The sequence below is a fragment of the Amblyomma mixtum genome, chromosome 3 (assembly GCF_055824585.1).
Source record: "Amblyomma mixtum isolate Tamu chromosome 3, ASM5582458v1, whole genome shotgun sequence".
Lineage (NCBI taxonomy): Eukaryota > Metazoa > Arthropoda > Arachnida > Ixodida > Ixodidae > Amblyomma > Amblyomma mixtum.
The window spans coordinates 205,122,437-205,143,963 of record NC_143014.1 but is presented as its reverse complement, the minus strand read 5'-3'; the positions used below and the strand labels follow the sequence as shown (position 1 = coordinate 205,143,963).

Here is a 21,527-nt window from a genome sequence, read left to right as displayed (position 1 = left end):
AGACCGCGCCTCTCACAGGCAAGGTAAATAGGTGGAGGTGAGCGCCATCTAGTCTCCGCTTTAGAATGAATGTTTGGCTTCTACAAATCCTCCCCCTTCTTTTATTTAACCTAGAAAAACTTGAGAATCATTTATTGGAAACTTTTTCATAAAATTGCCCTTTTTTTAATTGCTTGCATGAATTTGTCCAAGACGAGATGAAGCGTAATATGTGCAGTCTATCGTGCCCGTATTATGGTGGCACTGCACTTGCCGTACCCATGTGTTCGATATGTTCGCTCTCATTTCGCTCGTCTTGCTGATCATCTGGCAGTGTCTGTGACCATCAGTGTTTCTTGGATACAAGTTTTAAGTTTGCGTTGCCAAGCGTGTCGTGCACTTGTCGACCCGGCTGGAAGCCTGTCATTGAGGTGCTAGTAGCTTGTGTGTGACTACGAATATTCAAGCGCGTTCATTCCGCCATGCCAGCCAGTTAGTGAGCTGCGGACGGTGTATTTTCGTTGCAGTTTTGTAGCTTTAACTCCGCTTCAACCATCAGGCGTGTGCATTTGCTCGATGCTGACGTCCACACGAGGACAGTGTTCGCTAATTCTGGTCTGGCGGCTTAGGACAAGGCACCAAGCAATGCTACACGCCCGCACTGAACGGATTTCAATGGCTATCGGAAACCGCATATACCAACGCTTAAAGAGCTTTCGTATGCTGTTATTTATATCGAGAGCGTTCCTTCTCTTTGCTGCGATACTCTTCCCGAACTGAGTTGGGTGCAAGCAGCGCTGCATTTTGGCTTGCGCCGATGCCATAGTTATTGAAGCCCACTGATCCCTAGTGTCAATGTGTGGCCATGCTGTTGCCATAAAAAAAATGCAGGCACGGCACCAGGCTTGCGAAGGTTTCACTACTGCAGTAGTGCAGTTCAATTTGATTTCGAGCCATTTGAGAGCTCCTGCTTTTTTTTTTTTTTTAAAGAAATTTTCATTCCTTTCTCTGGGGCTCTTTTACTCGGCTCTAGACTGTGCATTACGGACTTAGGAAGCTAATAGTACCACCGATTGTCATAGCCGATCTGTGGTGAGTGCGTATGGTACACATCTCTGCGACCAAAAATTTCTTAGTCATAGATATTCAGAGTAGAAAACTGCAACTACAAGGATCAGGGAGCTTACATTATTAACTGAAAAGCTACTAGATTACTGATCTTTACATCAGCGGATATGCTATGTCTGAGAGGTAATGAAATCTTATTGACTTACTAAACTCTGTCCAGAAAGGCGAGGCATCTTTGTTGCTGCCCTGCAAAATAATTATGGAAATGTGCTTGTCCCGCAATCTCCTGGTGTAAAAAAATAGTCTTACTGTGGTGAACCATTCACTCACGTAGTCAGCCTGGCAAGTGCGAATAAGTCGTGGTCACTGCTACATAGTAGCTCTCAACTGATGGTCATATTTTTCTGACACTTCTTACCAACGAGTTGGATTCCGGTACCTTGTTACTGTAGCAATTCCTGTCGTGATCAACATATGCTTTGTCACATATTGGCTTTTCTGTACTTCAGAGGCTGAGCACTGTTCTAACTAGAGCAAGGGATCATAACTTCAGAAATCACTTGGGGCACCTGACAGTGGGCGATTATGCAGCTGCCATCCTGAATGGTACAACGAAAAAGTGCTGATGGATGGGACGGAAGAAGAGACACACCTGCACTGTTCCTCAACAAAACAAACACAAAACGCAGCTCCTCGGACCGCTGCCAGAAGAGCTAAAATCGATGAAGCTGGGAGATGCATCAAGGAAGGCGTGGTATCCCTCCCCAGGAGGTAAAGAAAGGAAGCACGCGCCGTTTCACTGCTGCAGTATCGGCCCTCAAAGACACTGGCGTCAAGCTCCTTCAGTCGGACAAAGAGGGTGGTTTTGTCGTCGTGGCAAATGACCTCTACAAGGACAAGGCTCAAGGTGCAGTCACAGCCAACTTCAGACAAGTGAAAACTGTCAAACCGTCGAAAGTGCAAAAAAAAAAAATCGGCCATGTGTCTGTCTCTTCTTCCGTCCCATACGTAAGCGCTGTTTCGTCGTACCATTCAACATGATCCAACCAGCCCAACTCAGCACTCTCCCTGCCATCCTGAATTTGCATGCAAAGAATTCTCAAGAGAATGACAAGCCACGGTGAATTATTTGAGGCTGTTACTTCAGAAAACTAGCAAGACACGAGTAGCAGCACACATGCCGTTTTACCGCTCGCATATTTTCTGGCGAGAGTCTTTTAGTTCAGTATTGTCTGCAGGTTTGCCAGTTTTCACTCAGTACAACTTCACTTGTAATAACTGTTAAATCAAGTAGTGCAGTGACTGGTTAATGCTTATTAGCACGCCTACATTTACGCAATGAATACAAAACACCATTTTGGCCTAGTGTGGCTGCACCAGGCTTTTGACTGGGGTTGCCTTCCACAAGATATTTCTCTGTGGCCATGTTTTTTGATTTCCCGAAATTATCGGCCAGGCTTCTGGTTACTGTTTGAGCCCAAATTATTTTAAACCGGTAGCTTTAAGGCTCCCATTCAGCGGAAAATGTACCTATCATTCGGCGTTCTCGCAAAACTCCGGAATTGAAAAGTGATTAAGACATTACATAAACTGCGATTACAAGATGTCAGATATCATTATGAAATGTAAGTATATAAAGTATATGAACTGTGCTGAGAATAAAATTTGGGTAATTAGTGGGCATTCTACCCCTGACCCTTGGATTGCGCGTCGCACACTACCCCTAGGCCACGCAGGCGCGTGCATACGATTTGGTTTGGTTTGGTTTATGGGATTTAACATCCCAAAGCGACTCAGGCTATGAGAGATGGCGTAGTGAAGGGCTCTGAAAATTTCCACCACCTGGGGTTCTTTTAACGCGCACTGACATCGTACAATACACAGGCATCCAGCATTTCGCCTCCATCGAAATGAGACTACCGTGGCCGGGATCGAGCCCGCGTCTTTCAGGTCAGCAGCCGAGTGCCATAACCACTAAGCCATCGCAGGGGCTGCATATGACTTGGTTGAAGCTGCGTTTTATACGTATGTCGTGTGGTCTTTCACATAATGTGGTAGCTTACGACTGTGTGCTAATGAGTGTGTGTGTAGACAGGCACTGATTAAGAAGGTAGTGATTAAGCAAGTAGCAAAGTTCATGTCGGCAAGAGGTGGGTGTATGTGAAAGACTGTATGCTTGTCATGTGGCATTGGCAAGTCATGTGATCTGGTAACATTAGTAGAGCACGTCATTGGGTAATGTGCGAGTAAGATCAAGCGGAGTCACTGATGGAACGGTATCGCGTCAAACCCTTAAAAGGTGTAGCTTAAGTGCTCCCCCCATTTTTTCCTCTCTGGCCTATTACAGATCGAAAAGGCACAAGAGTTTACGGGAGATACTTGATCGAGAGTTTGAATTACTCCAACAAAAAGCCAGTAGGAAGTAGATACCTGTTCTGTATGCTCTTCATACAGTCAAGTTTTGCACCGCAAAATGCTGACGTAAATAATTTTTCTTCACTCATTTAATTTGAGATGCCGATAAAGTGCACAATAAGTCTATGTCGCTTTTAATATCTTTATTTGTTTTTCATAAACTAACAACGTACCAGGAATTTGCACACATAAATACAGTTAGTATTGCAAGTGCCACCAGTGTCAACAAAAACCAAGTGGTACAGAGCTGGGTGACTACTCAATAGCTGTGCATCTTCCACAACAATGGCAATGAACACCAAAAGTCAAGAAAGATTACAAATAAAGTCTTAAAAAAAATGCACACAGCCATACACTAGGCAAGACAATTAATATTCAACATATACAATTATGTACAAATGTGAATTCTTGCTCCATGGTTGTAAATGTGTAAAAATGTGCAGTATGAAATGTATTAACAGCTTTTATCCAAAAAACCGGCCAACAGAACACACATGAATTCTTCTGAATTATATAATGCCTAGGCTCCATAGCACTGGTTACAAGACAACAGAGAAGCAAGGTATCCACGAGATGCCCTGTGTGATGACAGCCAAACATTAAAGATGGATTGCTTCATGGCACACAAGTTTTAATGCTTGGCTGCTACCTTCCTGCAGCCAGCGATAACTAGTGCAATACTTAACTTGTTTTTATCAATGATAGAAGTGAAAATTTCAAGTTGTGAGTAGAAAGACAATACCCAAATTTACTAAGCGACGTAACCGAGTTCAAAATCATGGCAGCTTGTACTGTGATGCACAGACCCAACTGCACTATAAAGGTGGCCTGTATTCCATATCCACAGTGGTGCAAATTGTTCAGTCCACTTCGTGCCTCCTTACAAGTGGCTAAATGTGACCACTGCTATGATATGCCATGGAAAAGTGCAGAAATAGCGTTTTTAAGTGAAGTTTTGCTACTTCACAATCAAAAACTTTTACTAGTGCAGCAGAGAAACTGCAAGGTCACAGGTTTCCAAGAACAAAGCAATGTTCTTACCCAACCGTGCCATGCAATGTGATGCACTGTGCACATGGAACACACATTTTTCAAATCTGTTGCAAGAAGCAGGGGTTTTGAAGGCCAAGTTTGTTCTCACTGCTTACAATGTTTTGTAAGCACTGCACTGCATGCAGCGACGCGTCTGGAATTTTTTGCTCCACAGACCTTGTGAAATATGGCACCACGTTTCTGTAGACCATAACTGTTGTATGCTATAAACTGTAAACAAGCATTAAAAAAAAAAAACTAAACTACACACAACATGCAAAGTGCCTCATGCATATAACATAAAATGGCCTGCATTCAAAGCTTCCTGCTCTAAAACGAGCACCATGCAACATCATGACACTCAAGAGCTCACCATGCTGTTTTCACTAAAAAAAGACTAAACTGAATAAAAATGTAGTTCCCTGCCCCACTGTATTTTCTCATACCCTGCCTAACGTGGCAGTGTATTTCTGCAAGAATGGTTTATGAGTAACTGCGTAATGACCAACATAAGTGGGCCTCTCATCATCATCAGCCTGACTATGCCCACTGCAGGACATAGGCCTCTCCCACGTCTCTCCAATTAACCCTATCCTTTGCCAGCTGCGGCCACCGTATCCCCGCAAGCTTCTTAATCTCATCCACCCACCTAACTTTCTGCCACCCCCTGCTGCGCTTGCCTTCTCTTGGAAGACAACCGCTGGTCCTTAAGGGTAACGGAGTGGATTCCAAGAGAAGGCAAGCGTAGTGGGCCTCTGATTATGCTCAAATGACACACCTCTGCACTGTTTACTCGAGCCACTTACACAGGGTAGCTAACCACATACCAAGCCCGGTTGACTTGCAAAACAATGTTTCAAATTTCCATTTTTGTTAGTGTAACATATTCTGAAGAATGCAACCATCGATGAATGCTACGGGGTAATATTCTAGCTGTCAGTAGCCAGAGTTTGTCGACTGCTTGTGCAGTACAGACTAGACGCCACATGTGACTTCACACACGCTCCATGCGCAAAAGCACATTTGAAAATTTTTTTTCAAAACAACCAGCAAACATGCTGCACATCTCTGTTATATACACAAACAGCATACCTACACATACACAAGCAAGACATAATTACCTCGAACTCACACAAGTGTCATGTGAAGAGCAATAAGGAAGGTATCAGGGTCACAATATGGAAGCAGCAGTGACCTCTGCTTACTGAAGCAAGCATCCTTCCACACAAAAATTTTCTCCACTAAAATCTCTTTGCTTAAGCACTCTCAAATATAAAAACTTTTCCCACAAAGTCTCGACTTGTACACAGTAAAGAGTGACATACAAGCTCATATTTGCGTCTTTCTCCAAAACACAACACGACCACAAAACGATGCGCAAGCCTGCAAATGGCATGCACCTGAAATCTGGCAGCTGGCATGCCAGATTTTCTTACATACAAAGCGAACAACCCTAGTCATTCACTCAGGTGACCAAAAAAAAAAACAGCAAGATGTGAACAAGAAAACCTTAGAAATAACACAAGCCACACACTTGTGAACAACACTTAAACCTAAAACCCAACTGCGACAAACGTAACATTTTCATCCAACTCCAAAGCTCATATCTACTGCTTGTGAGCATGCTTTTGCACATGCACACACACGTGTGGGCACTTTTCAGCATGCTGTGCTCCTCGGGTAGGCTGTTAGCAAAAGGAGAGGCACGTCACGAAAGGTGGGCTGCATAGGAGCCGCAGTAAAGTGCATACTGAGTGATTGCAATATGTGAAGGAAAGCCTTCCCCGTTATATAACACAGAACTGTTGCAACGCAAAAGTACATTCAAGGTAAGCACGCATCCACATTTCACTGCAAAACATTTCACAACAAGGCAAGCCCCCATACAGAAGCAGCAGCACTAAGGCTTTCATTCAGCTCGAGTGGAAAAACTGCATAACAGGCAGATATCCCCACTGGCACAGCATACAACCAAATATGGCCTTTCTAGTGGTGTACCCTTTAGATTAAAGAAGGCTTCAATCTCGGAAGCACAGAAACAAGTTTTACTGGCTTTCATTTCCCTTCCTCCAGGGTTAAAAGAGTGAGCAAAGAAAATCTCTCGTGACCCACAAAACTATAAAGCAGTTCGAATTGTAGCCTTCTGCAGAAAGAAACGTTCTGAAATTGTACATCTGGGCACCTATGACTGGTCTCTTGTCGTTCCTTGTGTCAGCTGTCTTGGGTTAGTGGGAAACTGGCGAATTTTGTAACTCGGGTGACTAAAATATATGTGCAATATATTCAGTGAGTGTCTGCCTGCCTCAGTGTAACTGTCTACATAAAGGCAACAGCATTAGCCATATTACACAAGTAAAAATCGGACATAGCACAAGCACAGCCCAAAATAAAAAAAAAAACTGCATATGTTCACACAATCAAAAATGCCTTAGCACTTTCCAGCCCGAAAATATGCGCACAGTACATATCTCTAGTTCTCTTACAAAGCCTGTCGAAAATCCTGGCTAGTGCTGTATTTAAGATCATTTGATGTGGAAGAATCGCAAATGTGACACCTGTAAAAACAAAAGTGCACGAGCATTTTAAGGCACAACCTGCTCTTCAATGATATCTTTCAAATGTTGTTCAGTAGACCTGCAAGGAGTTTTTCTAAAATAAAAAAGGGGCACAAGACTGCAAAAGAATTGCGTAGATGAGTCCTATTTTTGAGGTGCAACAGTAACTCTGTAGTGTGTTCACACATCTTTTCCATGCACACCTACAATAAAAAGTTAATAGAATGGAATATTAGCAAAAAAAAAATCTTATACTACACTGCTTTCTTTGAACACAGCTTGGAAAGTGTATAATCACCATAATTCTGAGTGCGTAAATTACAGAGTACATCATTAAATCCTAAGCAATGCACCCTAGACACCAAAGTTGCAACTCCATAAGTTTATGCTGAGGGATGTACACACATCACGAAATGCTTATGGAATGTGACCTTTTTTGCATCCAAGTCGTGTTGCTTGAGATTTAAAGGTGCACTGCATAATTCACACAATGACAATTAGGCTGCACATATTTATTCCAGGATATGTAGAAAAATGGCGATGAAATTAAAGTTTTTTGCTAATACTCCACTGTACAAACTTTTGACTGCGAATGCACATACTGCCTGGCCAATTTAAGGACATATCTACTAAACCGCACAGTGCACCATCTGAAATGAGCAACAGGCCAACTCAGGGCTCAGTGACACAAATGACAAAAGGGAATGCATGAGCACCGCAACAGAAAAACTCTGAGCACACCACACTACTGCTTATGCCGAAACTGCCTCTTCCACCAACCAGCTACAAATTCTGAAATGTTGTGCTTTCCAATGATCCAAATGCAAGCGAGCAAACTACTTTTACAAGAATGCTGCTGCAAAGACACAGCACCTAGGCTGGCAGGTTTGACTGCGAAGTTCATATTTTCACGTTAGGTTTACTGCAAAGTTGTTTCAGTTATCCAGTAGCTTTCTACAAGGCAAATGAAGGGCACTTGACAATGTATTTAAGGCCCCTAACTTTCTGCAGCAGAAAATTTTAAATTCTGAGAATTGAGAACAAAAAAATTTGTGAAGATCCCGCCACAGGAGACATCAAATAATGCTTTAAAATGCACCTTAAGTTACATTCCGAACCGATTGTGTGAATTTTCTTTTTTTTATTTTCTGAGCTTTTCAAAATTGCAAAAGCGACCACTAAGTTTGCCAGCTGAAAGGAGAAGCCAGCTTTTCATTGACCTTGGGGCAAAGCGCTGCACGCAAAGTCAAAGGAAGAGGTGGCTATGGAGACAGAAGGCGGTGTGGGTTGTTGAAAAACAGCAACCACTGAAAGAGTTTAACGGAGTAGGGAGAGCAAATAAGGGCAAACATGCAGAATTCTGCAGCTCGAAACACCTAGTTGGGGATCGTGTTGGGTGCACCTGAAGAGTTCCTTTTAAATACGACGATGTATCCGATGCTTCCGTATATTAGTGTGCTGTCTTGGGGGTACCTTAACAATGGTTGGCCTGAACATTTGCATACCGGTGCCACACGCGCTCAAGTAATGGCAGTAAATGCTTAAGGCCTTAAGTTTGTTAGTGCCATTGTTTTTCGGAGTTGGTGCTACACATCCATATTTATTGTCATACGAAACTCATGATGATAATGCTTGCAAGGCAGTAAAAAATTTCACCCGAATATAAACAGTGCTAATGAGCACAATATCCCGGGAATGAAGTTAAAATGTAATATAAAAAAATTGGAACACGCTTAAGCTTCACCTAAAGGAGTGTAACACAACAGCGCGTAGCAGCACTGCCAGGGAGTCCACGGAACGCGTTAGAAACAGCTTTGAAAGCAACATATTTTTGAGGAGAGGAAATTCAGTAATTGTCTCACATCTCGGTGGACACCCGCAGCCCTGATTATAGGTCGCCGGTTCGAATTCCTGCTGCAAGCTCTCTAACTTAACTAGTGAGTTTATGCTGCTCGAAACGCTGAACGGTATTACGCCATCTGGAATATTCTGCGGCAAACGGTTGGCATGATAGACTTTCTTCCGACGCACAGTGCCGACAGCTACACCTACGACGACGACGGCTTTTCGACCGAATGAGCTGTATACGCTGGTGCTAGACGACTATGGGTAGGATACTGAAAAAAGCGCCATAGAACTACACAGATAAGAAAGAGGTCACGCTCATTATCTCAACCACAACATATCGCATTAACAGCTGTCATTGAATATCACGTTGACATGTGGTGACCGTCATGTCACTTGTTTTTTTAACAGCCCAGAGTAAGAGATATGTGGGTTGTGAGGCATCACACGCGAGCGTGGGGTGCTAGCCTTCGGTCGCAAGGATGCAGATGAGCAGTGGAAGTAGAAATTAAAACATGGCCGGGGCACTCACGCGTGTTTTACATCATGGCGCAGGGGTGCGAGTGTGAAAGCAACTGGTTGAAGCAGCAGTGTCTCAAGTTTTAACGGCTGTGTGCTTGCATCGCTCCCCCCCTCCGCCCCCATTATGCGTAGAAACTTGCCGAGGCACCCGGCGAACGCGGTAGCTGCATTTCCGTACTGACGAAAGCCTGCATGACAAGTTTTGTATACGACAGGACGTCCTGGTAGGCTAATCCAAGCTGCGACCCGAAAGACTTTTGTTTATTAATGCTTCTGGGATTTTTCGCTCACTGCCAACGCCGCCGCCGCCGACACCAGCTTTTCTGTGACACGGGGCCCTTAATGCTATCGATTAAAAATTATTTTGCGAAAAAATACAGCCGTTCTTGCTTGACAAGTCGAATAGGTAGCCATAAACTCACGTGTCAGCACACAAGCGAAGAGCATCTGTCACAAGTGCTGGTAAAAATGGTGCCCCTTGCAAAAAAATGCGGCAGAAATGCCTCATCTTACTGAAAGTTATGAATTAACCATTTGCTACTCATTAGAAAGTTGTTACTAACAAAGTTGCATGCTTTTCTGCATGTGGAATGGGGACTAGAGCACACATTGCTCGGGCGAATGAGTGCTCGGGCAAACTCATTAGGTCGTAAATGGCAGTAAGGATAATACCATTAAATTTATGCATGTGGCACGGGTATAAGATTACATTATAATCGTAACAATATTTAAAAATTACCATGAATTCTACCCCCTCACATTGCATTCGTGCAAATAAGGTAAAAATGAAATTTTTTCTACTGATGACCACAACAACAATAGCACCAGAAAAGAAAATGCGGCTACTAACACATAATTTTGCAAAATATGCATAAACCCCACGATTTTTTAGAAATTAGGGGCCTTACGTATAATGGTTTACAGCCTTTTTTTCAAAATAAAGTTCAGGAATCATTCACCTATATCAGTTAGATACGAACTAACAGTTAAACTTACATTTCACTCCATAATCCACACAGCATCCTTCCCACTTTCTGTAATAAAATTAGTCAGCAGGAGGCTAGCGTTTTAGCCAATGACAGCTACACCTCAGGAAAAACCAGGAGTAAATCTAATTAAAAGGAAACAATAAACCACACAACTGTTACGACAATGAGCACTGCAGCCACAAGGAAAAGACGTGACACGCAAACTGCCATTTCTGTGAGCTCACACCAAACGTCTGACACACAAAGAAAGCAGTAAATGATATGGAGGATCCCAAGAAATTACGATGTGCTTACACCAGTGAGCAAGGCCAACCACAATGGTCACCAAAGGAACATACACACCACACTTGTACCACCGACACATATCTATCACATTTACAGCCAAACAAGTTTAAAACACTCGGCTTGAAGTGCACAGACATCACAAGAGGCTAGAAATAGCCAAAATGCTGGCTAAAAGGGAAACAAAAATGGATCTCTCCAACCATACACACAATATTTCCAAACAGCTCATGTACACAAACCATGTCATTTGTGTTGACAATGTGGTCTCCATGCTACATACACAGGAGATACTGGTGTCTCAAAGGAAGCCAACATCACAGCCTGAATGTGCTCCTTCCAAGTGAAATAACAAAATAAAGCATCATGGCAAGAACTAAGACTTGTCTCTTTAACTGAGGCCAGCACACTGCACACGGCCCAGCAGCAGTATAGAAGCAGCTTCATTCTTGGCTAGGCAAAGGTATTGCAAACCTGGTGTAAAGATATAAAATGTTCTAAAAACCACAGCTTCACAAGGCTGTCATTCCAAAAGAAGGGTTGGTCTTAGTTCTTACAACCACTCATAATCATAATAAAGTATTATGGCGAAGTGACATGAGTGGTAATTCATTAAGTATCCCCTAGAAGAAAAGGAAGATTTAAGGGGGGACAAGGGTCTTAAAACTGACCTTTTTATTTGTGGATAGAATGTCATGAAATTTTGCACAGAGATGAGTTTTTCTCTTCTGATTTCAAAAATGTAGTCATAATTGAGCTGGTGGTCTTAGATCAAAAGCTATCTTAAATTTTAGAGTGTAATTAGGTAATTTCTCACGCAGCTTTAATGCACTTTCTCATTGCATTTTGTTGCTTTTAATTACATGAATTGATAGCCAGCAAATTCCCATACCCAATGACATTCTTACTTTTTTTGTTTAGGCCACGTATAAATAGCAATTTACAATTAGCTTAACGGATTGCAGTGTAAAATACTGCGACCTCTTACTCTCGACATAGTATGTCAGGATGACATGCCTTTAGAGAAAAACAAAGAATATCATCGGGTATGGGAACTCTCTGGCTATCAATTCACGTAAATAAAAGCAACAAAATGCAATGAGAAAGTTCATTAAAGCTGCGTAAGAAATTAGCTAATTACATTCTAGACTTCGTAAGCTTTAAGACCACCAGCTTAAATATGATTACATATCTGGAATCAGAAGAAAAAAACGCATCTGTGTGTAAAATTTCACGAGATTCTAGCCATAAATAAAAAAAAAGTTAGTTTTAAGACCCTCGTCCCCCCTTAAGAAGTACAAAAACTTGTTTAATTGTCGCCTATCTGGACAAAACTGCACGTGTGCAGCATATCTCTGTGTTTTTACCTCTTAAAGGTATGGCATCAGTCGCAAGGTTTGCAGAAACTTCTCAACCTTACTGTCAGACTACTGACAATACGGGAAAGCAACTTTCTTAGGCAGAGAGTTCCCGTAACCAAGACAGGTTTATGTTTTGAGAGGAAAGGAAGATATATGTTTTCACAGCAAAATGCAGTCAATAAGAAGGTGAGAAATAAATACACACCACATTATAGATGTGCAGCCTTTATAACAGCCACATGTGTACCCATGCTGAAAGCAGAACCAATTCAGTACACAGGCCTTGACAAGCTGTGCCTAGCAGTGAAAAGCCTAATAGAGTGGTACAGCAAAATGGGCAGTGGCATTCCTTCAAGAAACTGGCTGCGATTTTGATCAGCTACAGAACGCATTCTGTCAGCAACTCCTGCAATCCATTTAGTGAATCGGTCCAATCTGCAAGTCAGTGCTGTTTGGCCAGCCCTTCTCGGTCAAGGAAAGCTCCGGAGAGATGAAATGGACTGGCCAGGCTGCGATTCAGTCCTCGTGCTCGTCATCGCTGTCCACGTCGCCATCATTTGGCACATCTGAGGGCAGATGGATGTTGCTGAGGAGGTCACGCATGGCCTCCAGCAGTGACGTGACACTTCGACGCAGGTCGGCCGCGTCTCCATTGGCCCCATCTGCCCCTGCAGCACCTGCTGCACCCTGCTCGGCTGGCCCAGGCTCCACCAACACCATGGGGTTCCGCACGTCGATGCCCACCACCTCCTGAGGCTGCAATGTGACCACATCACTGAGGCTCTGCCACACACTTCCAATGCAGCGGGAGGTTTAAAACGAAAACGAGAAAGAAGGAAAAGGTGCAGCACACTGAACAGTATGCACACAGACGGAAGCAGTCTGAAATTACTGCTACAGACCTGCAAAATTTCTACCTGTAAAACTTATTTTTTAAACTTAATTTTACACATACCGTATAAACGCGTGTAAGGGCCGCACCCGTGTATGGGCCACACCACGTTTTCCCGAAGGAAATCTCTAAAAAAAATTAAATCCGTGTAAGGGCTGCGCCCGAACTATTCATGACCCAGGCGGGAATAGCCTTCTAAATGCACGCGCCGTGGCCTCCGCGATCGGCTCCGGCTGCGAATGGTGCGCTCGATCGCGGAGCGCTTGATCGCGGAGGCCAAGCACGCGCACAAGAGCTTCCAAAAACCGTCCATGGATGGCACCCGAGGCCGCAGCCATCATCATCATCGTCAATTCCCGCGTGTATGGGCCGCACCCCGAAAATTGGCTCCCGAATCTGGAAAAAAAAAGTGCGGCCCTTACACGCGTTTATACGACTACAACAGTTTTAATGTGGTTCTCCTCATATATAACAATACCAGTCAAATGTGCACAAAGTGAACCAACAGAGTGCATTGTGTGGTGTGTTTGGCCTGGCACGCAGGTGCTTTCGGTTTCGAGAGTACATGGAAGACAAACTGACAAACTTGCATGCAATGTCCACAACTTGCCAGTCACATATAGCGACTGCCTGTTGTCAATGCCGATTCTTAACAAAAGCCTATGGACATGAACTTTATTTAATGGCCACGCTTTACTGAGTTAAACAATTTCAGCTCATACCACAACACTAAACGTTCTCACTGCCAAAAATAGGGACACAATATGTGGATCCATGTTATAGTCAAACCTCGATACATCTTCCACATTCTTTTTAACAAACACATTTAATTTTTACTTCATATACTGAACACAGTAAGAGAAAAAACGGGGAATGAACTCCACAGAGCCAAGAAGTACCCGCTCTGTAGACAGGCAGCACACTTCAATGCACCATATAAGCAGCTGGTGGTGGTATGGCAAGTGTTCACGCCGTGGTTCACAAACAGTGCCAAGAAAGTTATGGCAGCATAGAGGGCTGTTAGCCCCAGTCACAGTCTTCGGGGTGGGCGAATAGTGCGGTCCCACAGGGCACCATCAAGAAGGCGGCGCTGATCTGCACTGTGAGTTATGCTATATATACCCTTGCCCTCATTTAATCCCCACCCTTCCCTCAGAGACATTTGCAGCCTTCTTTGAAGTGAGGGAGAACACATGTATCCTCGAAGCACCCCAAAACTGCAGCAGTAAGGAGAGCGGAAGGGACCACTGTTGTTACAGTGCTTTGTCGACTGCTTCCTTAAAAGGATACTGAAGCAAAATCTGAAAATTGAACAAAAATGCCGAAAATAGATTCTCGGAATGTGATTACACCGAAATATAGACGTCACTGCGCATATTTTTCAGCGGATGGTTTTATTTTCGATGTTTCATGAGTGCGCGCCAAGCCCTCCCGGCCAGCGCGAGGTGAAGAGCGTGACGTCATGACACCCTCCCGCGGCGACAAATATGGCGGCGCCCTTCGATGCATGAAACCTCGTTTCAGACTGGTTGCGTCGTTGTTACTGGCTTCTTCAGCGCGTTTACTGGCCATAAATGGGCCACCGGTCTTTCCCTTCGTCTCCTGTCGCCCATAAGAAAACTTACGAGTAATAAATTTGCTTTATTTTTTATTTAGAGTGACGACTCTGTCCCCTTTAGGCTCAGAGGGGTATCGGTTTGTTGACAACAATGCTTCCCCTCCAAACCACCAGATGGCGCCACTAGTCTGAGCATCGTCGCGCTTCTGTTTTAAAAGTGAGAATGTTAGAAATGGTATATAAGGTCCGGAAAAAGTAGCTGCATTTAGCGGACATAGGCGTGCATACGGTTATGGTATGTAGACAGCATTCATTAACATTTTGACATATCTGTGTACGCCGTGAGCAGACGATAGACATGGAAAAGCCGCGAGTAGCGATGGCAATCGTGCTTCTGCGGAAACGGTGGGCGCGCGGGTGTAATGACGTCTAGTCGCAGCTTCCACAGGCGGCCGCCAGGTGCAACGATACGGCAATAAATCGCGAAAAAAAACATGTTATCCGCCTTTTTCGCTAAAATGCTTGTCATATTTATCAATCTTAGCAGTCAAGCTCTTGTTTACATGCAAAAGAGCAGCTCCAAAAGTTTGGTTCAGTATCCCTTTAAAAATTAAAAACACCGTTCAGCGTGTCCGTGAGTTGGCACCGCTTGTTCTGGAGCAGTGGCGCCTCTATACCAGCGCACAAGGTCTATCAGTATGCGCAGTGCTGATTCACGTCTTTGAGAAGCACGGGATTTTTTGGGCTGTAGGCCCATAAATACTAGGCCGTAAAATGAGCGCACAAAATTGTACTGATTTTATTTTTGAGTAAAGAACGGTTTTAGGTGCTACTATTGCTTTACATGTACGGATGAAGACAAAATTTTCATGCAATGACCTGGCTACTTCTGAAAGAGAGCTTAGACTTGCTGGGTGTGACATTATTTTAAAGCACAGTTTGTTTTTATTCTGAAGTTTCCCCCTCCCTTGTAGCAAACAGACTGAACAAAATCTAATATTTCTTACAACCCCTGGCTACAGCGCTACAGATAGAACACAGCAAGGTAGAAAAGACACAATGCTGACTCTTGTTGTCTTATCTTGCTGTGTCCTGCCTGTTGCGCTGTAGCCATGGATTGTGCAAACCAGCTTTCCCAACATGCTGTCCTGTCTTAGGCACACTTCTAAGCAGAACAATTTGTGAAACGAAAAGGAGGCAGAAATGTTGATAGTACTGCTGTGTGGTCACAGCTTTCAGCTTGAAACAGAAAAGATGGGAACAGCCCTTTTTAAAGTACAAGAGAAAGCCTAATTTTCATAGTAAGGCTAAACTATGCTGATCTAGCCCGACTAACCTCACACAGCCCACAACTTAACCTGAGCAGATTGAGCTCATATTGACAAGAGCAATTTCACCCCGCTGGACTTCTGTCCGTGTACACGAAGAAAAGTGGTACGCCAAGCTTTCTAGAAACTAGTCTGCAGCTGAGGTACTGTTATTCGGCACCGAAGGAATCCATAATGATAAATATAATGCTTGCAGCAGATTTAAGGCTTCAACTTTGTCCTTCTATCAATATTATATTCAGAACATATGCTGCCTTTTTCGGTTGGCACTATTAAGAGCACAGTATGGAAAACGAAAACATGAGCTGCACGAGCTAGATAATGGTTTCAGAAAAAGTGGAAATGCAGTGAGAAAGCAAGTATCGACCCAGAGTATCAATTAAGTGACCCAGAGAAGAGATAACATGAAAAGTGTGCGACATGCAGAGAGTATTATTCACAGTTGCAGGAACCTAAAGCCCCACACAAAAATCCAGATAACACTGCTCTGCTGCTTCAGGGGCATGTCCACCAACACAACCCTTGCTGACTGCGATGATGAACACTACGGTACACCAAAGAAAATCTAGGCAATTCTGCTTTGTGACCCAATATTACAATTATTCAAAACATTTTAGTGACTCAAGTGCATGGGCGCATTTATGGGTCCCACTGAGACCAAGTATACCTCGAGCATTTTGCAAAGCCAAAAGTTGGGCAAGTTGGATAACGTTCATGATGAAAAAATAGCGCAAAAGGAACACGAGGGACAGAAAGGGAATGACGCATACAAGCGCTAACTCGAAACTGGGGGTTTATTGCTGAAACATGCAATTTATACAAGTCACTTTGAAAAAACAATGAAAGCAGCCCCCCCTCCTCGAAAGCCCCAGGAATCCCCCGGGAATCTTCCTGAGCATTGCCGCGAATGCAGCGAAAAAGCGGAGCAAAAGAAGATAAAGAAAAAGTGTACACCAGTTTTTTTCTTGGACCACCATACTTTTCAGACATCGCGATCAGCGCATACGTAAGATTATGGAGGCATACCATGCTATGCCAGGAATCCCAAGTCGTCATTTGTGACGAATGGATCCAATGACTAGAGGCACATGGCGCAGATTCTTGCAAGTCATAAAAAGTCAGCAAATCATTTCATGCGCAAATCTCAGAATGGGGCCGAGTGAATGCATTAACAAGGGGCACGAGCTCATCATGAAGCAAGAGAAAGAACGCTGGAAGGGCACCTTAGAGAGTTTTTGAGCACTTGACCAGGATAACACTTTTTTCTCTAAGCACTACATGGCATTTTGTGACTCTTAAAACTGGCTTTGCACAGAAAACAACAGAAACTTTCTGCGATTAGTCGAGCTTCTTGGTGAATATGACGAGGTCATGTAAGCGCACTTGAGGCATGTGCTGTGTGGAGATAGGCATATCACCAGCGCGAAAAAACAATTCAGGCTGAAAAAACTGACATGATGGCAAAGAATGTGGTCAAGCACATCACAGAAAGGTTGAAACCTGCAAAATATTATTCCATCGTACTGTACTGTACATCTGTATACCCGAGTTGACGTCTATTACAGTTCACCTCTAGGACATGACTAATGGCAAGGTCCATATCCAAAACATTTCAACGGGTCTAAACCAATCAGTGAAGACAAGAGAGTGGGCCTTACTGAGAGTGTTCTATCAGCGCTTCAAGAGTAAGGGACAGCTCACAGATCTCAGGTTCCTTGTTGCCATAGCATGTACTTTGGTGTGACATCCTGTCTAGGGTAATGCCGCAAGCATGCAAAACAGCTGACATTGTCAAATGTACACAGATGCTGAGAGCATGTTCAGAATACACTTCCAACTATCAAGATGTTGGATACGAAAACCCTTTGGCCACAACCAAAGCCTTTGCTGAAAGCATGGGTGTTGATTCAAACCTGAGGCCAGCTTCACAGTTGCAGCAGAAGAAATGACAATTCAGGAATGAAGGAGACGACTAAGCAAATGATGGAGAAGAAACATTCAAGAGGAATTTTTTGCATGAAATGATGGTCTCTGTAATGATGTCAGTCGAGGAACAATTCAAGTATGTGGAGCAGCATGTGAACCTCTGGGGTTCCCTCTGCAACATCAAAAAACTTCCAGAAAGAGTGGTGCTTACTAGACTGCACGCAGTGGCCTCCACCCTGCTCTGAAGGACAAATGAAGAGCTGACATAAATGGTAAGGACCTTTTTGACGGACTTTTGTACCAATGCAGCCAGCTGCCTCTGGTTGCAGCAATGTCCTTCAGTTTATAATAAACCACAACATCGAGGATAACTTCCCTCAGAAGTGGGTTACACTTAAGATACTCCTTACATTGTCTATTTCCATAGCGACAGCAGAGAAAAGTTTCTCCAAATTAAAACTGATACTCATCTAAGAACAACTATGGAAAATGAGCGGCTGTCATCTTTGGCAGCCTCTCATCTGCAATACAAAGTTGCATCTATTATCAACATGCCGGAAACCATAGCTAAAAGAAACCATAGCTAACCATAGGAAACATGCCGGAAACCACAGAAAACCAAAACACGCATCCAGAAGTTAGGTATCTATACTCCTCATGTACGCCATCACATTTGCAGGCTGAAATTTTTTTACACGCTATATCACAACAAATCTGGTTTGTCATGTGATACCTACATTTCTGCTACACCCCATAGATCAAAGGTTCGTTCGATTCGCCTGCACTACCTGAACTAGTTCCGTTCATGCTGTACTTCACCATTCATTTCAAGAGTGCAGCCTTGGGCCCTATGCCCGAAGCCATTCTTTCCAAGCAAGTGCAGATGTTGTGCAGACCTAGTTCAGTGAAGCTTTGCACTATTGACTGCCAGTGCCGATTTCGTGCAGCAGCAGACTGCATTATGGCGGCAGACGACAGACTCGCTGAATGCAAATATGCACAGACGACACAGACACATCAAAGTGGTCAGCCAGCGAAAACGTGCTGCACTAGGTCCCAAGGTAGCAGATGAAGGCAAGGAGTGTCTTCACTGCATTCATCTGTGGACAGCTTCCAATGATGTTTGCAAAAAACAACAACACTTGAAAACTTGAAAGGAACCAACAAGAGTGTCAAACTTGCCATGTAAGAGGTGGAAAAGACGCTTGAAATCAAAATTCCTCTTCCCCTCTATGACCATTGGCAGTTAGCTACAGTTCTTTTTTTCTTCTTTTTCTACACAGCAGCAAAGAAAAATATGTACAGCAAACGACCGACACCCTAAAACCCACGACAGCACACCAAGGTTTGTATGATTTCTGCATTTTGACATTCGTTTCTGTGCAGGTCGAATCAAACGGACCTTGAGTAGACCGAACCATTCCAGGTAATACGCCTATATCTTGCCAGGACAAAACTTTTACCCCTCACAACGCACTGCTGGAACTGTGTGCCACCACTGATTGTTGAATGTTTAGATGAAAAAATCTTTGCTGAATGGTTACTACAGCCCATGTAACCCTCTCCTGCTTGGGCAGCACTGCTGCCTGCAGGGTATTTGCAAATATATATATTTTTTTAAATAATCGGCTACAGCCTGTTCTGCTAGCCAAGAACAATCTAGGGCACTCCGAGTCACAGTAAAAACTAAGCCAAAGGCACTTAGTGGCAGACTATTCAACTTACCAAATTAAAGCTTGGCAAGAGTGACCGAAAGAAGGCTCCCATCATACTCTGGTCTCCAATTTGCTGCGTCCTGAAAAGACAAGACCACAACCAAGATGAGCAACAAGAGATCAAAAATAAAATGATGTAAAAAAAACACTACAAGCATAATGAACGCATTCTTTTTCCCAAATATCTCTGAATATTTGGGGGTGCACTTATTATGCAGATTAAAATATTCTAAAAAAAAAAAAAAACATTGGCGATCGTACAATGCGATGCGACAAATCTGTGACAGCAGGGTGTCAACCATCTCGCCTCCATTTGTGCTTAGCGTTTTCTATGCACTGCTTCTTATTCGGCTGCTTGCATAGCTGGACCATCGCGTCTTTTCTGCTTCTGCCACTCATACCACTGAGTCCTGTCGCCTTAGCTACCACAACTCGGCACGCTGGGCGCACCAGGCTATCACAATGTCTTTGCTAGATGAGGGTCCGAGAGCACCCATCGAAAATGCAAGGTCGAGCACAACTGAGCACAGAATCGGGCACGAGGCAAGGTGCTGGCGTATGACATTGATGAAATCATGCAAGGAATCAAACCAGTTCACTCTCCCCTTCGCACCTCCTCCTTTCACTACTCGGGCACAACTCCGGTGTAAGCTCCGCTAGGGGCACTGGGGTCGTTTACAGACAACACACAATGGCAAATTTGGCGAAAAGAAACCATAATGCTGTCGCATTAAAACTGAAGCGATCAAAACGAGATAAAAACTTGGCCGGTGGAATAAATACCTCCTCCAGTGTGACTCACCTAAATAAAATAAAATGCAGTCTAAAGCACAGTTCCCGCACTCAAGAGCATAGTCGACAACTTTTATTTATTTATTTATTTACAAAATACTGCGGACACTGAGTCCAAGCAGGGTGGGCGAACAAGTCAATCAAACGGCAAAAAACGCAACAGTTCAAAAAAAAAGAACAACACAATACAGCAATAATTGGTTAAAACTCATGAGACAATGATTTAACTATCTGATTCCAATCTGTTATTGTGCGTGGAAAGAACGAAAACTTGTAAGTGTCTGTTCTAGCGAATATAGGGGTTAGAGAAGTGGGATGGTGTTGACGAGTTTGTCTGGTTGGTGCCGGCGTTAAGTATGATGAGGGATCCAAACCAAGTTTGTTATGTAATAAGAGAGAAATAAATTCTAACCTAAGCTTTCTTCTCCGATGTTCAAGTAGTTCAATTTTATTAATCTCCATTAAAGTGGTTGGGGAGTCAGTCCTTGCATATTTATTAAAAATAAACCTGACGGCTCTTCTCTGTATTCTTTCCAGATTTTTTACGTTAAATTTAGTATACGGGTCCCACACTATGCATGCATATTCCAGTTTAGGTCTAATTATTGAAGAATAACAAAGTAGCTTAATGTTAGAAGGAGCATTTTTTAGTTTATGCCTTAAGCAACACAGTTTTCGAAATGCAGCTGAGCAGATATTGTTTATGTGCAAGTTCCACGATAGGTTGCTACTTATGGTTACTCCTAGGTATTTGTAGTTGGATACTTGTTTAAGAGGGAGACAGCCTAATTTATATGTGTGGCTATGACGTACGGTTTTTCGGGTTATCGGCATATAAACACATTTATCAGCATTCAGAATCATGCCCCATCGGTTGCACCATTCGAAAACATAGTTCAAAGCCCTGTCCAGGTCACACTGATCTTCCTTATTTGTAACTTCTCGGTATAGAACGCAATCGTCAGCGAACAATCGAATATGCACTGGTGGGTTAACAACTTGAACAATATCATACACATACAAAAGAAAAAGCAGAGGGCCCAAGACACTTCCTTGGGGAACACCGGATGAAACTGGAAGAGAGCCCGAATGTCGTCCACCCACTTCAACAAACTGTTTGCGGTCTTTTAAGTATGCGGTAATCCATGTCATTAAAATATCAGGAATGCCAATTTCTTTCATTTTAAAAATTTTTAAACAATTTTATTTTAAAAATTTTAAATTATTTTTAATTATTTTAAATTTTATTTTAAAACAACCCATATAAA

The 21,527-nt window shown here is 43.2% G+C and overlaps 1 protein-coding gene across 1 annotated transcript in view; it reads right to left on the bottom strand.

Moving 5' to 3' along the window:
• Window positions 1-3,590: 3,590 nt before the first annotated feature.
• Window positions 3,591-21,527, bottom strand: part of Nulp1 (Nuclear localized protein 1) — a 48,317-nt gene continuing 30,380 nt past the window's right edge. The window contains exons 13-14 of the mRNA XM_089582525.1: window positions 19,478-19,547; window positions 3,591-12,804 (exon numbers count right to left, since the gene is read on the bottom strand). Coding sequence (XP_089438651.1) covers window positions 12,565-12,804; window positions 19,478-19,547 — 310 coding nt within the window. The 3' untranslated portion in view covers window positions 3,591-12,564. The remainder of the gene's footprint in view (window positions 12,805-19,477; window positions 19,548-21,527) is intronic.